Raw genomic sequence first — 16,493 nt, 5'->3', positions numbered from 1 at the left:
AGGCCCACCTACCCTTCTTCTGAGGACCCAGTCCCTGAGGGAAGCTGGCAGGTGTCTCTTCTTGGATGCGCAGCAGAGCCCGCCGTGTCATCTGAGTTCTCCAGGAGGACTGGAGCCCGTTCCCCACCTGCTTGCCTCCCAGGCTGCTGGCCCCTGGGAGCCGGACGGTACCCTTGTGCCTTGAGCCAGTTCCTGTGGTTACAGGCTGGCAGGCCCAGGGGTGAAGTGTGCCAGCCGGCCCAGCAGCTTGCTGACGACCAGTCTGTGCTGGGGACCTGCATCCTGACTGGCTCAGCCACACTGGGTGAAGAGTTGACCCATGCAAGGGGAGGATCGGCCTTAGCTCTCCCTGAGTCTCCATGAGCCTTTGGGAGACCTTTGCTTTCCCCCTTCCTGGGGGCACCTAGAACCCATTCTTTGCAGTTCAGAGGTCAATGACTATCCAGTTAGAAGAGTGAGATGGACCAAGGTGGAGACACTGTCCTTTATACCCTACAGGGACTGAGTCTTCTCTGGAGTAAGTGGTCCAGCTTCCCTCCTGCTCCCTGCCCATGCCTACATGTGCCTGCAAGTGTACACAAGGAGGGGTGATGACGTGTGTGAAGGTATGAGTGTGTGCACGTCTATGTGTATATAGGTGCCTGAGTGCAAAAACAAGAGTATATTTGTGTATCTTTATATGCGTATGTGGGCTTCCCAGATGGAGTTAGTGGTAGAGAACCTGTCTGGCAATGCAGGGGACATTTAGAGACACAAGTTTGATCCCTGGACTGGGAAGATCTCCTGGAGGAGGGCATGGCAACCCACTCCAGTATTCTTGCCTGGAGAATCCCATGGAGAGAGGAGCCTGACAGGCTACACTCCATAGGGTTGTGAAGAGTCAGACACAACTGAAGTGACTTATCACACACATATGTGTGTGCCTGTGTGATTGTGTGTGCATGACTTCTTGTCCACATCATGAGACCACAAGCAGGCATGTGTACATGCTAGGCTGTTTTCCAACAGGTTCACCCCAGCAAGCCTGCCTCAATGTTGTCAGCCACTATCTGTTTGGTTGGTACTCTTGCTATACATGTTTTTATACTTGGAACGTCATCCCTGTTACCTGCTTATGTGTTTCCTTGTGGTGTGTGAGTTTTGCACGTGCATCTCAGGTTTTGGGTCTAGGTATGTGTGCGTGGGTGTTGGAGCTCGTGTGTGTATGTGTGTATGTGTGTGTGTGTGTGTGTGAGGTCTTGAGGATGCTTGTGTCTGTGCGTGCTTGTGTGGTTTTGTGTGAGTGCGTATGTGTGTGTGTGCATGCCTCTCTGGCTGGGGGTGACTCAGGCTAGAAATATTCATCATCACTGCCCCAACTCGAGGGGGAAATCCTCTTGAGCCTGAGATGGAAAAGGCCAGGGACTGCGGGGCCCCATGCTTCTCAGGCTCCCAGCGGCATTCCCAGGCCCTGTGGCCTGGGGGATGGAGTCAGGGTGCAGGGGAAGCATGTGCCGGTCCTAAGGGGATGAGGGCAGAGTCAGATTTCCCTTTCGGAAGTTCCCTCTGGGGCTGCTGTTGTGGGGGGGATCCTGGGGCCTGGGAAACCGGTGAGGAGGAGGGACTGGCCCAAGCCAGACAGTGGATGGGAGGAGGGGGCAGAAGGGAGGGACATCTAGGATCAGCATGGACAGGAATCTGTCTGGAGGGGTGTGAGGGGAAAGCAAGGTGTGGAGGAGCAACCCCCAGCCCTGCCTCCCCCTGTCTGTGTCTGACCAGAATGATGGGGGGACAGAGGCCATCCAGGAGCAAAGCCACCTGGGCAGCTTGCTGGTGATTTGCCTGATTTGCACACAGCCTGTGGAGAACACAAACAGCACCCAGTGAGGTTATCTCCTAGGTTATTTTTTATTCTTGTTTTAAAAAATTTATTTGGCTGTACTGGTTTTAGTTGCAGCATGTGGGATCTAGTTCCCTGACCAGGAATCGAACCCAGGAGTATGGAGTCTCAGCCACTGGAGCACCAGGGAAGTCCCTCTCCCAGCTTTAGAAGCACAAGCTCTTGGCACTGTGGAGGCACCTGGTGAGGTGTGGGGCTGGAGAAATCAAGGCCTAGTGGGTGGTGATCTCCTCGGAGCAGCCCCGTGTGGCAGGGCGGGGGCCGAGCTGTCTACTCTTAGTGTAATTATGGGATGAGGCGGTGGCCTCTCCCTAGCCGGGCCTCTCTTTGCCCCTCAGAGCTGCCGCGTGGAGACAAGGGTTTGGTGGCTTGGGGTGGGTTTCCAGGTGTGTCTGAGGAAACCTGGCCTCCTCCGGCAGTTTGTTCAGCCTGAAAGGCTCCATTGTGGCTGCAGCCTCCCTCTGATCAGCTCTATTTTGGGACAGGATCCACCCTGCTCCAGCTGGAGGAAGGAAAAGGTGTATTTCAGTGTGTCCTGTGGGTGTTGGGGGCGGGCAGTGGGTAGAACACAGCCCCAGCCGAGAAAGCAGCTCAGGGTGACTGGCGCAGTGGGCCCCAGCCTGTGAGCTAGAGGGGGAGGGAGACAGGTCCTGGCTGGCCCTGGAGGTGGGAGTCGAGGGGAGGGTGGGTGTGAGCGGTCCCTGCTTTCATGTGGCCCCAGGAGGCCAGCTTGGCAGATCCTGTCTAGCTGGAATGCGGGTCTGCGGCCTGCCTGGGCCCCACCTAAGGCTTGCCCACCGGCCACTTCCTGATTCCTAACCCTGTGGATGCCCAGCCCAGGCCCAGAGGAGGCCTGCCCTGCCCTCAAGAGTTCCCCAGTTTGTGGAGGGCCAAGGCTTGGTGAGACTGGGAGAAGACCCTTGCTGCATCCTCTCCCCAGTGGGTCCTGCCCTCTCTCTGCAGCCCTGGCCACACTCCTGCCCGCCCAGCCTGGCAGGTACCTTCTGGCCTCCTCGCCTCTGCTCATCGGGTTCTCTGCCTGGCATGGGCTTGGGGCTCTTCTAGACCTATCCCAATCCTGCCCATCCTTCAGGGCTCTGCTCAGTGCCACCTCCACCTGGAAGCCCTCCACATCCTGAGCTTTCCTCTGACTTCCCTTGTACCAGCCTCGCCCTGCACTGCAACTTCTGGGGCCTTTCAGAGTCTCCCCCAGCCCCCTGACAGCTACCTGTCCCTCATCTTGTCACTGGGGTGAGGGGCTCACCAGAAAGTGATATGTGACCTGGGCCTGATCCTTCTCATCTGTAAAGTGGGAGTCATGGTACGGGTCTTACGAGGTGGCTGAGAGTCGGGTGGGTGACAAGGAGACAGGCCCAGCGTGTCGTCAGTGGGCAGGCAGTAACCCTTCGGTTCCTCTGTCCTGGGTGCTTGTAGGCCTTTGGGTGCCAGAGCCTGGGCTGCCCTGGGCACAGCCCCGTGACTCCAGGAATGACTAATTCCACTCCAGCAATAAGCTCTCAGGAGCTCTAAGAAATGAGACTTTTCCCCTCCTTCTTCCTGCCTCATTAAACTCTTCTTGAGTGAGTGGAATGAAGATTGTCCTAATCCTTTGGCACGAGGTGGGGGGCTCAGGGAGCTGGGGGAGACAGGCCCACAGCAGCCTCCAGTCACCCGCAGATAGGCAAACAGGTTTTCCGAGCCCCATAGGTGCCCAAGGCAGGGGTGGGCACCGGACAGGGGCTGGAAGCCTTGTGTTTCAGTCTGGCTTTGTCCTTGGCCAGCTGATGACCTCAGACAAGCCCTGATCCGGGCACAGTTTACTGCCTCAGCCTTGCCCACCTCCCTGTGATGCTCCAGGGAACTGGGAAGGGGAAGGCCTGGGAGGGGCTGTGGATGGGATGCCTGGTTTGGGTGGTCTGGCTGGCATGCAGTACGTGCCTCCTTAGTGTATACAGGCCTTAGGGGAACAAAGTGGGAGGGGTGGGCAAGGCCAGAGCAGCCTCTGTACCTTTCTCTGTTTCCCCACCTTTAAAAGTGGCCTGGGAGGGACTTTCCTGGTGGTCCAATGGCTAAAACTCTGTGCTCCCAATGCAGGGGTCTGGGTTTGATCCCTGGTCAGGGAGCTAGATCCCACATGCTGTAACTAAGAGTTTGCATGCTGCGACTAAAGATCCCACGTGCTGCAGCTAAGACCCAGTGCAGTCAAATAAGAATAAATAAATATAAAGTGGCCTGGGAGTAAACTGGGCCTTGGGGCCCGTCCATCAAGGGACGTGCTCTTCCCAGGCCTGGGCCCTAACTCCTCTCTGGGTCATGGCTGCCCATCTGCCCAGATGGGAATGTCTACCCACTCTGGGAGCTTCTCTGGTGGCTCAGTGATAAAGAATCCACCTGTCAGTGCAGGAGATGCAGGTTTGATCCCTGGGTCAGGAAGATCTCCTGCAGAAGGAAATGGCAACCCACTCCAGTATTCTTGCCTGGAAAATCCTATGAACAGAGGAGCCTGGTGGGCTACAGTCCGTGGGGTTGCAGGAGTCTGACATGACTTAGTGACTAAACCATTCCTCCCACCCACTCTGGAGGCTGCTGCCACTGGGATAACAGTTGCAGACCTCACCCACCCCAGGAAGTCTCGATGGGGCTTCCTGTGTGCAGACTAGTCTCCCTCTGCACAGATGGGAAGACACCATGGGGAGGGGCTGGTGACTGAAATCCAGGGAGCCTCATCCTGACCCCCTGTGTCCACAGGTATTCCTGGCCCTCGGGGAGCTGCTCCTGTCCTGCAACTGGGCAGTGGTTGCCGACATCCTGCTGGTAGGTGTGGGGGTCAGGGCAGAGGGCTGGTCCTGGGGCGTTGAATGGGGGCAGCTGGGGTCTGTCCTGCTCAGGGCTGGACTTCTGCTGTTGAGTGGCTCAGAGGTCAGGTGGGGCTTCAGAGACCATGGGGTCAGGGACTGAGGTCAGCAAGCAGTTACCTTGGACCAGGGGCCTCCCTGACACTCTCAATTGTATCCTCTGACCATCACTCCTGTGTTGTAGGTAAGCACATGGAGGCTCAGAGAGGGCAGGGGCCTGGACCAAGGTCACACAGCCCACAGAGGCACTGAGCCAGGGCTGGGACCTAGTCTTTTTGACTCCAGGCCTCTTTCTTTGCCCCTGTTTCTTGACTGCCATCCTTCTCAGCAAGTGGTCTCCTTGGCCTCTACACTGGGTATGCAGTCAGGGATGCTGGACTTCAGGGGCACCAAGCCCACGTGGGTCCGGGCCACCCCAGCTCCCATATCATGGGCTACAAGGCTCAGGCTACAGTGAGTCCTGATGCTGTCCTGACCACATGCTGCTAGGTCCAGAGTCTAGCACGACCCTCCCTGAGCCTCACACTCTCCATCCAGCCTCCCTGCCTCCTTCTTGGAGACCACAGGGAAGTTGTTAAACACTGAAGGGCTGTGCCCTTGTGGATTACACAGGGTCCCCAACCTAGCGACACCCCGAGAGCCCTCTCCCTACCTCCTGGCAGCCCAGCATGGTCCAGCACTGGGCACGAGGGAACCAGAGCTGTCCTGAGGGTGGTCCAGTGCAGGGGCATGAAGGCGGGCTCACGAACCTGGGTGTCAGCCCTGCTTCTGCCACTTACTAAGTCTGTGCGACCTAGGCAAGTCACTTTGTGTCACTGAGCCTCAGTTTCCCTGTGTGGAAAATGGGGATGAAAAGACCTCCTGGATTATGGTGAGGGTGAAACAAGATGACCCCTGTAAAGCTTGTGCCCTGTGCCTGGGGCAGGGAATGCTGGCTGGGGTTCTGGTAATAAATCAGCAGTTCCTACTTTCTCATCTTCCATCTCCTAAAGAAATCCTGGCATCCTGGAATCTGAGTTTGAAAGGGCTGTGGGGAAGTGTAGTCATGTAATTAGCCAACAAAACCTGCTTGAATACTGCTGTGAACAGGAGGCTCACTCTCTGTCTAGATGCTCTGGCCCTTCCTTTGACCCAGGCTAGCGGGTGTAGACAGCGCTATCCTGTCTGTGACTCCTGGGTGAGTGTATCAGCTGCAAGGCTGTCGGCTCTTCTCTTTTCCTCCCTCCAGACAGGAGACTTGGGCTCCAGCCCAGACTCAGCCACAGACCTGCTGAACGGCCTTGGGCCTCGGTTTCCTTGCCTATAAAAAGGGGCAATCATAACTGGCCTGACGGGATGAGCAAGACCGCCTGAGGGAAAGCCCTCGGTGTATGGGATTATGCTGGCAAAGCTTGACCCAAGTGCGGCTGCCCACTTGTAGGTACAGGGTGATGACCTGCCCCCACCCCCAACACAGCTTGTCCTCTGAAACCTGGCCCCCCACAGCTTCCTCTGCCACCCCCTCAGCCCTGTTCCCGCTCCACATGACAGCCCCACAGATATGTGAAGACTGCGCCCGCCCATGGTCTGAGTTTGCAGGAATGATTAACCTGGCGGAGCTGGCCTCTTTGTAACACCACGTGCGGGTTGGGGGCAGGGGTCGGGGAGGGGGTGGCGGGGAGAGGAGAGGTGAGGGGCCAGTCAACCATAGTCTGACCCATCTGGCGGTGCTGGGGAGTGGGCGTACCCGCCCAGGGGGCCAGACTGGACCCAGCCCGCCTGGTGCTCCTCCTCCTCCCCTGGCTTAGAGGCGTCTAGCCCCCAAAGCTCAGTGGGGCCTGTCAACCCAGGGAGGCTTCTAGCCCCTCTTCCCCTGCCTCCCCACCTTCCCAAAGCCTCACGGGAGGGCCAGCTTTGTGACACTTTATTGGCTGGAGCTGGACCACGTCTCTGCCTTTCTTGGAGCTCAGTCTCCAGGCAGAGAGAGGGGGAGGGGCTCCAGAAGGGAGGGGTCTCAAGCCAAATGCTGGTGAGGGGACCGCTGCGGGGACCTGAGCTGAGGAGTGGAGGGACAGACCGGGAGCAGGGTGGGGAAGGGTGAGGTGATGAGACTGGAGTGTAGACCAGTGAGTAGACGGTGCCTGTGAGAAGCGGCACAGGGGAGAGAGGGGAAGAGAGGAAGGTCACTGGAGTTGGGGGGTCATAGGTGGTGAGTGCTGCTTTTCTAGAGATGAGGCCGGAGGGGAGATGGGTAGAGAGAGACTGGCAGGGGTTAGAGTGGGGCTGGGGCAGGAAGTGTGGGGACGCTGGTGTGGCATGAAGTACAGGGAGGTCCTTGCTGGCTGCCCGTTCTTCTGAGGCCCGGAAGGCAAGAGGACAGCGGAGCCCAGGAGCCAGGATTCTGGAATGGTCTACCTGCTTCCACTCCCAGCTCTGCCCCTCTCTCTGGCTGGCCTTGGGGTGCTCAAATGTGCAATAGGTATTTAACAGAAAGGCTGCTGCTGCTGCTAAGTCACTTCAGTCGTGTCCGACTCTGTGCGACCCCATAGACGGCTTCCTACCAGGCTCCTCTGTCCCTGGGATTCTCCAGGCAAGAACACTGGAGTGGGTTGCCATTTCCTTCTCCAATGCATGAAAGTGAAAAGTGAAAGTGAAGTCGCTCAGTCGTGTCCGACTCTTATCGACCTCATGGACTGCAGCCTACCAGGCTCCTCCATCCATGGGATTTTCCAGGCAAGAGTACTGGAGTAGGGTGCCATTGCCTTCTCCTAACAGAAAGGCAGTACCTACCAGTTACACCCAGGCTACAAGGGCCGAGAGAGCTAAGCCTGCATCCCTGAGGGGTTGCTCTGGGCTCCATAGGCCCCATGGTGGTCCTGCCTCAGAGACACAGCTCTCTTTGATCTGTTTATCCACAGGGAGGAGAATTCAGATTCTCTCTGGGGAAGAGACTTCAGGGACTCTTCAGTGGTTCTCAAACTTCACTGAGCATAAGAATCAGGTTTAGAGGAGCTTATTACAAATTTTACTCCCTGGGTCGGGAAGATTCCCCGGAGAAGGGAATGGCTACTCACTCCAGTATTCTTACCTGAAGAATTCTATGGACAGAGGAGCCTGGTGGCCTACAGTCCATGGGGTCACAAAGAGTCGGACATGACTGAGTGACTAACACTTTCACTACAAATTCATTTTCCCGGCCCTGTGTCCTCAGAGTCTGATTCAGTTGTGTCTATGTTGGGGGCCCAGGGATCTGCATTGCTCTTGAATTGTCCTGCGTGATCCTGGAAGAGCTGCTCCTCAGAAAGCACTGGAGGACACTATTCTAGTGCAGCCAGCTCTCCAACTCATGAACCTTCTGCAAAATTCTGACCAGTGCTGTCCACCCCCTGTTTACATACCCCTCTGATGGGCAGCTCACTCCTTGCATCCTGGGAAACCCCTGCCTCCTGGTGGCTCAGTTAATAAAAAGGATCTTGGTGCATCACAGCCAAGACCCACTTCAGACTCTTGTCCGCAACCTCCCCACTAGCCTGGCTGGGCCTCGGATGGCCTTGCTCCCTGGAAGACTAGAGACCGTGTATCCCCAAGTGAGCTCCCTATCTCCCCCAGTCCACTGATGGTGTCTCCAGCTCCCTTCCCACCCTCCTCTCTCTGGGCCCCCCTCTAGTTTGCCCATCCCCAGCTATGGGGAGTTGGGTAGAAGGGGGACTCAATCCCTCTCCCAGGTCTGTATTCTGGGATGCTGGAATCCTGCCACCGGGATCACCTCCCACCTCTTCAGCAGAGCCCCCTTCCCTGGGGGATCGTCACCCTCCACGTCTCCCTCCATCCGCGCATCTCCATGCTTCCCTGCTCTGCCTTCTGCCCCTGGGTAGCTGTCTGCTCACTTGTCTGTCTTACCCTTCCAGGGGTGTCTGGGTGTGAGGGCTGAGTTGGGGCGCGTGAGGCAGGCTGCCAGGAAGTTTGCACCTGGTGACTGCCACTCCAACTTTCTGTGGGCCCTTGATTGGCGCTGGTTATGCCCCAGGCTATAAAGGGAACAGCTCTTCTAAGAAAGGCAAGTCAAAAACAGAGGTGTTTTTGTCTCCGAATAGAGTGAGCCTGGAGTTTTGGGAACCCAAAAGCCTCTAAGCTTCTAAAATTACCTTCCTGGCTCTCCAGCTGCTGGCAAGGCCCAACCTTGGCCCCTGGTTATGTGGAGACCCTGGGGACCCAGAACAGGTAGGGGGAGACCTACCTCCCTGCCACTGGCAGCAGGAGCTGGTCTGGGTCCTGCAGTTTGGAGTTCCTGGGAGGGGAGGAAGGGAACTTTCTCTCTCCAAGCAACCCTGGCCCCTGCATGGACTTTTTTGGACATTCAGAGTCCATGTTCTAGGAGTGGGGTCCCCAGCTTCTGGGATCTAATGCCTGATGATCTGAGGTGGAGCTGATGTAATAAAATAGAAATAAAAGTGCACAGTAAATATAACGTGCTTGAATCATCCTGAAACCATCCCCTACCTCATTCGTGGAAAAACGGTCTTCCCTGAAACAGGTCCCTGGTGCCAAAAAGGTTGGGGACTGCTGTCTCTGGGAGGCCCTGCCCTTCTGCCCCAAACCACCAGTGAGTAATCACATAATTGTGGAGTGAGAAGGAAGCACTTGGAGAAGGTGCAAAGCTGTGGTCAGTTCCTCCTCAGGCCTGTTGGCAGGCCCTGGTGATGGGTGGGAGGCCCAGCTTCTCTCACCACCTGGACAGCGTGGCCAAGGGCCAGTGACTCCAGGACCAGCCGGTCACCCTCAAGAGTGACCCCTGCTGCTCTGCACTGCCCACCCACAAGCCCCTCTCTCCAGTCCTGCGGCTCCGGCCTTCACACCTTGGCTCAACCTGTCCCCTGTGTGGAGTCCCTTTCTCTGCCCTCCTTGCCAGTTCCCCATTTGCAGGGCTCAAGGTGAGCTTGTCCTCTTGGTTCTTCTCACTGTTTTCCAAACATTATGTTACAAACATGTAAATATTGCTAGACAGTCTCCTTTTTGCTTTTAACAGCAGGATGGTCAAGCATCAGACCCTGAGAAGAAGGCCTGGGATCAAATCTTAGTCCCACTGTTTGCTGGCTGGGTGACCCTGGGCAAGTTACTTACCCTCTCTGTGGAGGGTTTCATCATTTGTAATAGTGGATAGGAATTGTGTCTCCCTCATGGGTTGCTTGAGTGGTTATATAAAATATATATATATGAGATATATAAAATGCATACAGGAAGCACTTAATGAATGTTAGTAATTATTATCATAGTAATTATTATTATGTTGTTATTCTCTGATGGGCTGAGATTATGGCCAACTAGGCCTTGGGAATAAGGCGTTGGTGTGGGAAGCTCCCCTGTGGATGTCCTGTTGGGACCGTGTGACCTGTGGCTTCTAGTTGAACCTCCTGCCTCCCTCCTATCGTCTTGCTGCATCTCTGGGTTCTAGCAGGGTTTCTCCTGGGATCAGTCTCCAAGATGACTCTACTTGACTTGTTTAGTTGGCAAGCTGTCAGCTAGTCCCTTCCATGCCTGGTGGCTTGCTGAACCCCCAGGGATTCCAAGAGAAATTAGGCAGGAGCTTTGCTGCCAGACCGTGTAAGGGTCAGAGGAGGAGGGTGATGAGCCCTTCCAGCTGTGGGGGTGTGCCTTCAATTAGGGGTGCACACGGGGGCTGTGGGAGCTCAAGGCAGGCACCTGAACTCTGGGAAGGCTTCAAGAGGAGGTGACCTTCTTGAAGGTCAGTCCTAAAGGACGAATGGGGATGCTCCAGTTGGACCAGAGAAGGGAAGGCTTGCCAAGCAGGAGGCACAGCAGGTTCAATTTATTTCAGTCTAATGTCCTCAGGCACCAGATGAGGAATGATCGTGAAAGTAACCCTTTATGGAGGTCCCATGATTATCCCCACATAGGGATGAGGAGGCTAAGGCACAGAAACGTGAAATGACTTGCCCAGAGTCAGACAGCTAGTGAGTGGTGGGGTGTGGGATTGGAACCCAGACAGTTTGACTCCAGAATTCATATCTTCAACCTCCCCACCCCCTTCCAGGTGGGCCTTTTCAGCAACGGTGCCTTTGGTCTCTGCCCAGATGGGCTTCCTGAGAGAGAGACTGAGCCCTCCACACCACCCCACCTGGGTGCCCACATATGTGGGCACCTGGCTGTGCGCCCTGTCTTCACTCCCCAGCCCACTGCTGCCTTCCGTGCCCCTGACCTGGGACTCGTCCACCCCTTCACTGTCGTCACAGCCCTGCCTGGGCCCCTCGGTTCAAGAGCAAACCCTTAAGAGGGGTGGCCCTCATTGGGGGCTTGGCAGCTCCATCCTGGGGGACTGGGGAGCCTTCCTGAGACTCTGAGAGGCTAATGTCTCAGTGGTGGGACTTCAGGCATTGGGGTCAGTGACCCTCTGCCACCCTATTCTCTCTGCCAGCCTGTTGCCACACCAGGCAGGTCCTTGGGAGCAGGGGGACAAGAGAGGGTCTGAGGGGCCACCTACTCCCTGTCCTCGCTCAGGGACATCCCCTGGTGTTCCTGTGTTTTGCAGTCGGTGGTGGTGCCCAGGTGCCGGGCGACAGCTGAGGCGCTTCAGATTACAGTGGGCCACATCCTGGGAGACGCCGGCAGCCCCTACCTCACGGGACTTGTAAGGCCGGGTGGATGGTGGGGCTCCAGGGAAGGGCTGCACTTGGAGGCCCAGTGGCTTCCTGGTGGGCCTGGCAGACCCAGCCTCTCTCCTCTGCAGATCTCCAGCGCTCTGCGGGCGGGGCGCCCCGACACTTACCTGCAGCGGTTCCTCAGCCTTCAACAGAGCTTCCTGTGCTGCGCCTTCGTCATTGCCCTGGGTGGCGGCTGCTTCCTGCTGACTGCACTGTACCTAGAGAGAGACCAGGCCCAAGCCCAGGAGTCTGGCACAGGTACCCTGCTCCTTTGCACCCATGCCGGGCTCAGGGCTGACCCTATAGGAGCAAAGAGCACTGGCCACTCCCTGAATTTATTAATTTATCCATTCATTCATTTGTTGATTCATGCACACGTAATTGTTACGCCCCTGCTATGTGCCGGGCAAGATTGCAGACCTGGGGAGTGAACATCAAGTCCAAGCCCATGTGAAGAGAAACAAACAAGAAACAAACAGAAGCAGTAAAAGACAGTGTGTTTGAGGTCGACAAACGGAAGCAGTAAAAGACAGTGTGTTTGAGGTCGTAAGTGCTATGAGAGGCATAAGGCAGGAAAATGGGGAGAGAGGAACAGGTGGGGGCAGGTTGCAGTCTTTGAAAGGGTGGCCAGAGAGGTCCTCACTGCACAGGTGACCTTGGAGCAAAGATTTGGAGGAGGGAATGAGTGGTGCAGCTGTCTGGGGGAAGGTGCTCCTGCTGGAGGGAAGAGCTTGTGCAAAGGCCCTGGGGTGGGAATATACCAGCTTGTGTTTGAGGACCTGCAAGAAGGCCGCTATGGCTGAAGCAGGAGCAAGGGGGCCCAGCGGCAGAGATGAGAGTGACAGTAAAAGGACCAGAGCATGGGGGGACTGAAGGCTTTTGTAGGGACTGAGGCCTTAACACTGAGTGAGATAGGAGCTGCTCTGGGGTTTCCAGGGCACAAGCCCCAGGGTGTTTGATTGAAATCATAAAAACACCACTGTGGTGCTGCTGTGTTGAGAGCAGACTGTGGCAGGGTGGGGTTGGGTCAGTGTTGAAGCAGGGAGGCCTAGGGAGGTTCTGTAGCCATCAGGGGAAAGCTTAGGGGCTGGGACCATGGTGGTAGCATTGAAGGTGGGGAGAACACGTTGGATCTGGAATTTACTTTGAAAATGGAAGCTGGAGGATTTTGTAGCAGACTGTGCCCAGGCATGGTCCCCAAACACCTCTGCCTCCTTTGGGCCTGGCTGAGTGATTTCTGCCCACAGGGATCCTTGAGAGTGAGAACCAACGCCTGATTCCTGGCAGGGGTGCCTCCCCAGAAGACCCCTGAGGCCCTGCCTGGCAGCAAGGAGGTCCCACCTGCCCTGTCTGTACCCCTCTGGGTGACCTCCACTGGATCAGTGCCTCTGCCCACCTTTGACTGTGGCTCCAGGACCCTGGCCGAGCTGCACCTGCCGTTTCTTTGCTCCCAGCTGGAGAGCTGGCAGCGCCTGTGGCTGGGCTGGGAATTGAGCTGTCAGCAACCCCCGTGGGAAGCCTGAGCCTATGCCTGCACCCAGCATGAAGCCACTCACTCCAGCCCGGAGTCCTCAGCCTAGCTGCCAGCAGGCCCGATTAAAGTGTGGCCGGTACAAAGCCCATGGATATAGGCCTTTAGACAATCATGTTATTTATAGCCTCAAGGTGTCTCTGCTGGGATCAGGAGCTGGAGAGGAGGAGGTGGGCAGTCTGGGCAGAGGATGCACGGCTGCTCAGCATGGGTCTCTAGGCATGCCCACCCTGGACTGCCCGCTCTGACCCTGCTTCCCCACTCTGCAGGGTCGGGAGGGCACAGGACATAGCTTTGTGTGCATCAGCCTTTGAACTCAAGGTGGGGGCTGAATCAGTATTCTGGAAGATAGGTCTCTACTCGGGTGCTGGTGTCAGGGTGTGGCCACAAGATCCATGGAAATCGTCTGCCCGCGCTGACCCAGCCGCCTCAGACCCACGCTGGGGGGCTTGCATGGCTGTGCATGAGTGCCTTGCTCTGCATCCCTCCCCCCTCCCCCATGGGGAGGGCCGGCTCGGTGGGACTCACCGGGTTCAGAGCAGCTGGGCGCAGCAGGCCCTGCAGGAGATCAACAGCTTCCAGGCGGGTAGCAGTGAGGAGACATGTTCTTTCCACCATGAGCATAAGCGTCTTGCCCTCTCCCCTGGTGCCTAGCCAGGCAATCACTGTTCACTTTCTGATCGCTGCCAGTGGGTCTGCCTCTCAGCGGCTATGGGCAGAGCAGTGACCCAGACTCATGCTCACCTCCTGACTCTTGTTTGCTCCATCCCTGCCCTTTATGGGTGTCCTCCCTGCCCCTTAGGTTGGAGGGGACAAGCTCCAGGAGCTGGACTCTCCAGCTCAACCCACACCTGCCACTCCCAACTTCCCCAAGTCTCAGCCCTCCCTCTGGAGAAGCCATCATCAGGCTGACTGCCTGCCCCCACCCCCCACCGTCTGATGCTTGGAGCTCATGAAATGGGCTGGCTCTGAGGTTACAAGAAAAACGACTCCTGAGGGTCCTTGTTTAGGGTTCTGCTCCCAAGTACAACATGGGCATGGGAGGGAGAGGATCATTCCCACAGCCCTAAGCAATCCTCTCATCTCAGCTGGGTATCCTGCAATTCAGTTCAACTCTGACACTGTCTACCCAGTGAGTGAGTGAAAGTCGCTCAGTCATGTCTGACTCTTTGCAACCCCATGGACTGTATAGTCCATGGTATTCTCCAGGTCAGAATACTGGAGTGGTAGCCTTTCCCTTCTCCAGGGGATCTTTCCAACCCAGGGATCGAACCCAGGTCTTCCACATTGCAGGAGGATTGTTTTTACCAGCTGAGCCACGAGGGAAGCCCAAGAATACTGGAGTGGGTAGCCTATCTCTTCTCCAGCAGATCTTCCTGACACAGGAATTAAACCGGGGTGTCCTGCATTGCAGGTGATTCTTTACCAACTGAGCTATCAGGGAAGCCCTATCTACCCAGAGGACATCACATTCCACAGGTTAAGGGTTCAGTCCTACGAGACCCCTACTAGGCCCGTCCCACACTACAGATGCCAACCACAAGTCCAGGTGGTAAGTGGCTGTAAACCCAAGGTTCTCACAACTCCTTCCTGGGGTTCCATTAGTGTGCTAGAGAACTTAGGAAACCCATTTACTTGCTGGTTTATTACAAAGGATGGAACTCAGGAATAGCCCGATAAAAGAGATGTGTAGGCCATCTGAGCATCTGGGATCTGCACCTTCGGTCCCAGCCAGTGTATGGTATGGGAGAAGGGCATGGAGCCTCCACGATCCCAGAGGTCCATGTGTTCACCAGCCTGGAAGCTCTCTCGACGCCTCCCTTTTGGATTTTTATGGAAGCTTCATTACTCAGGCATGATTGATTATACCATTGGCCATTGGAATGTGATCTCAATTTCTAGCCTCCCTCCCCTCCCCGGAGGTGGTTTTGGGGCAGGGTTGAGACCAAAAGTTCCAACCTTCTAATTGCAGGGTTTGCTCTTAGCCTTGTCTTTAGGTGAGTTCCAAAAGTCACCTAACAAACAGGAGACACTTTTAGGATCTCATCACCTAGCAAACTCCAAGGGTTTTAGGAGCTCAATGCCAGAAACAGGATGAGCAGTCTTGTTATAAATGACAGTTATTATACTTGGTTTCTCCTGAGAAGGAGGCAGTCAGTGTGGGATTCACTGGCTGTGTGACCTGGGCCACTCTCTGTCCTCTCTCAGCTTCAGACTCTCTGGCTCTATTTAAGAGGTGTGTTGCATGTGGTTTTTCTAGCCTGTTAGTCACTCAGTTGTGTCCGACTCTGTGACCTCATGGACTGTAGCCTGCCAGACTCCCCTTGTCCATGGGATTCTCTAGGCAAGGATACTAGGGTGGCTAGCCATTCCCTTCTCCAGGGTATCTTCCTGACCCAGAGATATACCTCGTGATTTCTCATGAACTGGTCCACAGAAGCCTAGCTCCAGGGTCTGAACCTTCTCCCTACAGTCCTAGGGAGGACCCCTGTGAGACTCAGCTCCCAGGAAATGGGCAAAGGCTTCCCGAGGGTCATCGGCTGCCACCTCCCCAGCTTGAGTCCAGGGGCTGGGGAGAAAGATCAGAAATCTCATTTATGCCAGTTCCAGAAACACATTGGTACCAGTGGGTGCCCATCTAGGTGGTGGGCAATGACTCCAACCCTGCCCTTGGACCTCATAGCCCCAGAAGGAACCAGAAAACACTTAGCTGGGCCAAGTGAGGACCACTTACAGGCAGAAGAAGCGGTTCCATCCCTCAGAAGTTGTGAGAAGTTGACCTAGGAGCTGGGAAATAGCCAGAGAAGGTACGGGGAAGGGAATCCCTGGTGGAGGAACAGGCAGAGACATGGGCTGAGGCAGAAGGTATGTGGTGAGTCATGGAGAGGTGTGGTGTGGTCAGAAAGGAGGGGTGTGTGTGTGTTTTGAAACGGAGGAGAGGAGGCAGGAGAGACTGGCTGGGACCAGAGGGCTCACGTGGCAGTTGAGGAGCTGGGGCTTGGAGCCTGTAATCAGGGTAGTCCCTTCTGACTCAAGCACTTTCTGGAGTTTAGGTTGCCAGGCAGGGCAGGGTGGTGCTTTCTGGGACTGAGCTAGACAGAATGCCCTGCTAGGAGTTTATAGGATGTTATCATCCCAAGTGTTTTGAGGCAGGGCAGGAGCACTGGGGTGGCGGACTCTGGGCGGGGGAGACAATATCTGTTCTGTAAGCAACCCAACCCTAGCTGTATTCAACTCCCAGCCCCTGCCCCAGTGGGGCTGGTCACTCAGACCTCGCTGTGCTGAGGTCCTAGCTATAGATCTTTGAGAGCTCAGCCACTCAGGCTCAGCAGGAAGAATGGTCAGTAAAACACACCTTTCTGGCCAAAAGGGCACTTGCTGGGCGACCCTAGTCTCTGATACTCTGGACTGACTCATTGGGAATGTCGATGGGGGACCTCACTGCTGAGCAGGATGAGGCCCTCAGACCTGACCTGCTCACATCATGTGTTACTTGTGCTTCCTGGACACATGTCACATTCCAGCTCCCAGGTGTCATTCCAGGTATGCAGGTGTGCCTGTCTGTGTGCATGCACCCGTATCTGCTCATT

General features: G+C 56.0%; 1 protein-coding gene across 1 annotated transcript in view; it reads left to right on the top strand.

Moving 5' to 3' along the window:
* SPNS3 (sphingolipid transporter 3 (putative)) overlaps positions 1–13,005 on the top strand; it is a 41,703-nt gene extending 28,698 nt beyond the window's left edge. Inside the window, exons 9-12 of the mRNA XM_040243711.1 lie at positions 4,628–4,693; positions 11,261–11,359; positions 11,459–11,630; positions 12,620–13,005. Of these exons, the coding sequence (XP_040099645.1) occupies positions 4,628–4,693; positions 11,261–11,359; positions 11,459–11,630; positions 12,620–12,684 (402 nt within the window). The 3' untranslated portion in view covers positions 12,685–13,005. The remainder of the gene's footprint in view (positions 1–4,627; positions 4,694–11,260; positions 11,360–11,458; positions 11,631–12,619) is intronic.
* The last annotated feature ends 3,488 nt before the right edge of the window (positions 13,006–16,493 follow it).

Source organism: Oryx dammah, unplaced genomic scaffold (assembly GCF_014754425.2).
Source record: "Oryx dammah isolate SB20612 unplaced genomic scaffold, SCBI_Odam_1.1 HiC_scaffold_8, whole genome shotgun sequence".
In the NCBI taxonomy this organism is placed as follows: Eukaryota; Metazoa; Chordata; class Mammalia; order Artiodactyla; family Bovidae; genus Oryx; species Oryx dammah.
This window is presented reverse-complemented; position numbering and strand designations above follow the sequence as displayed.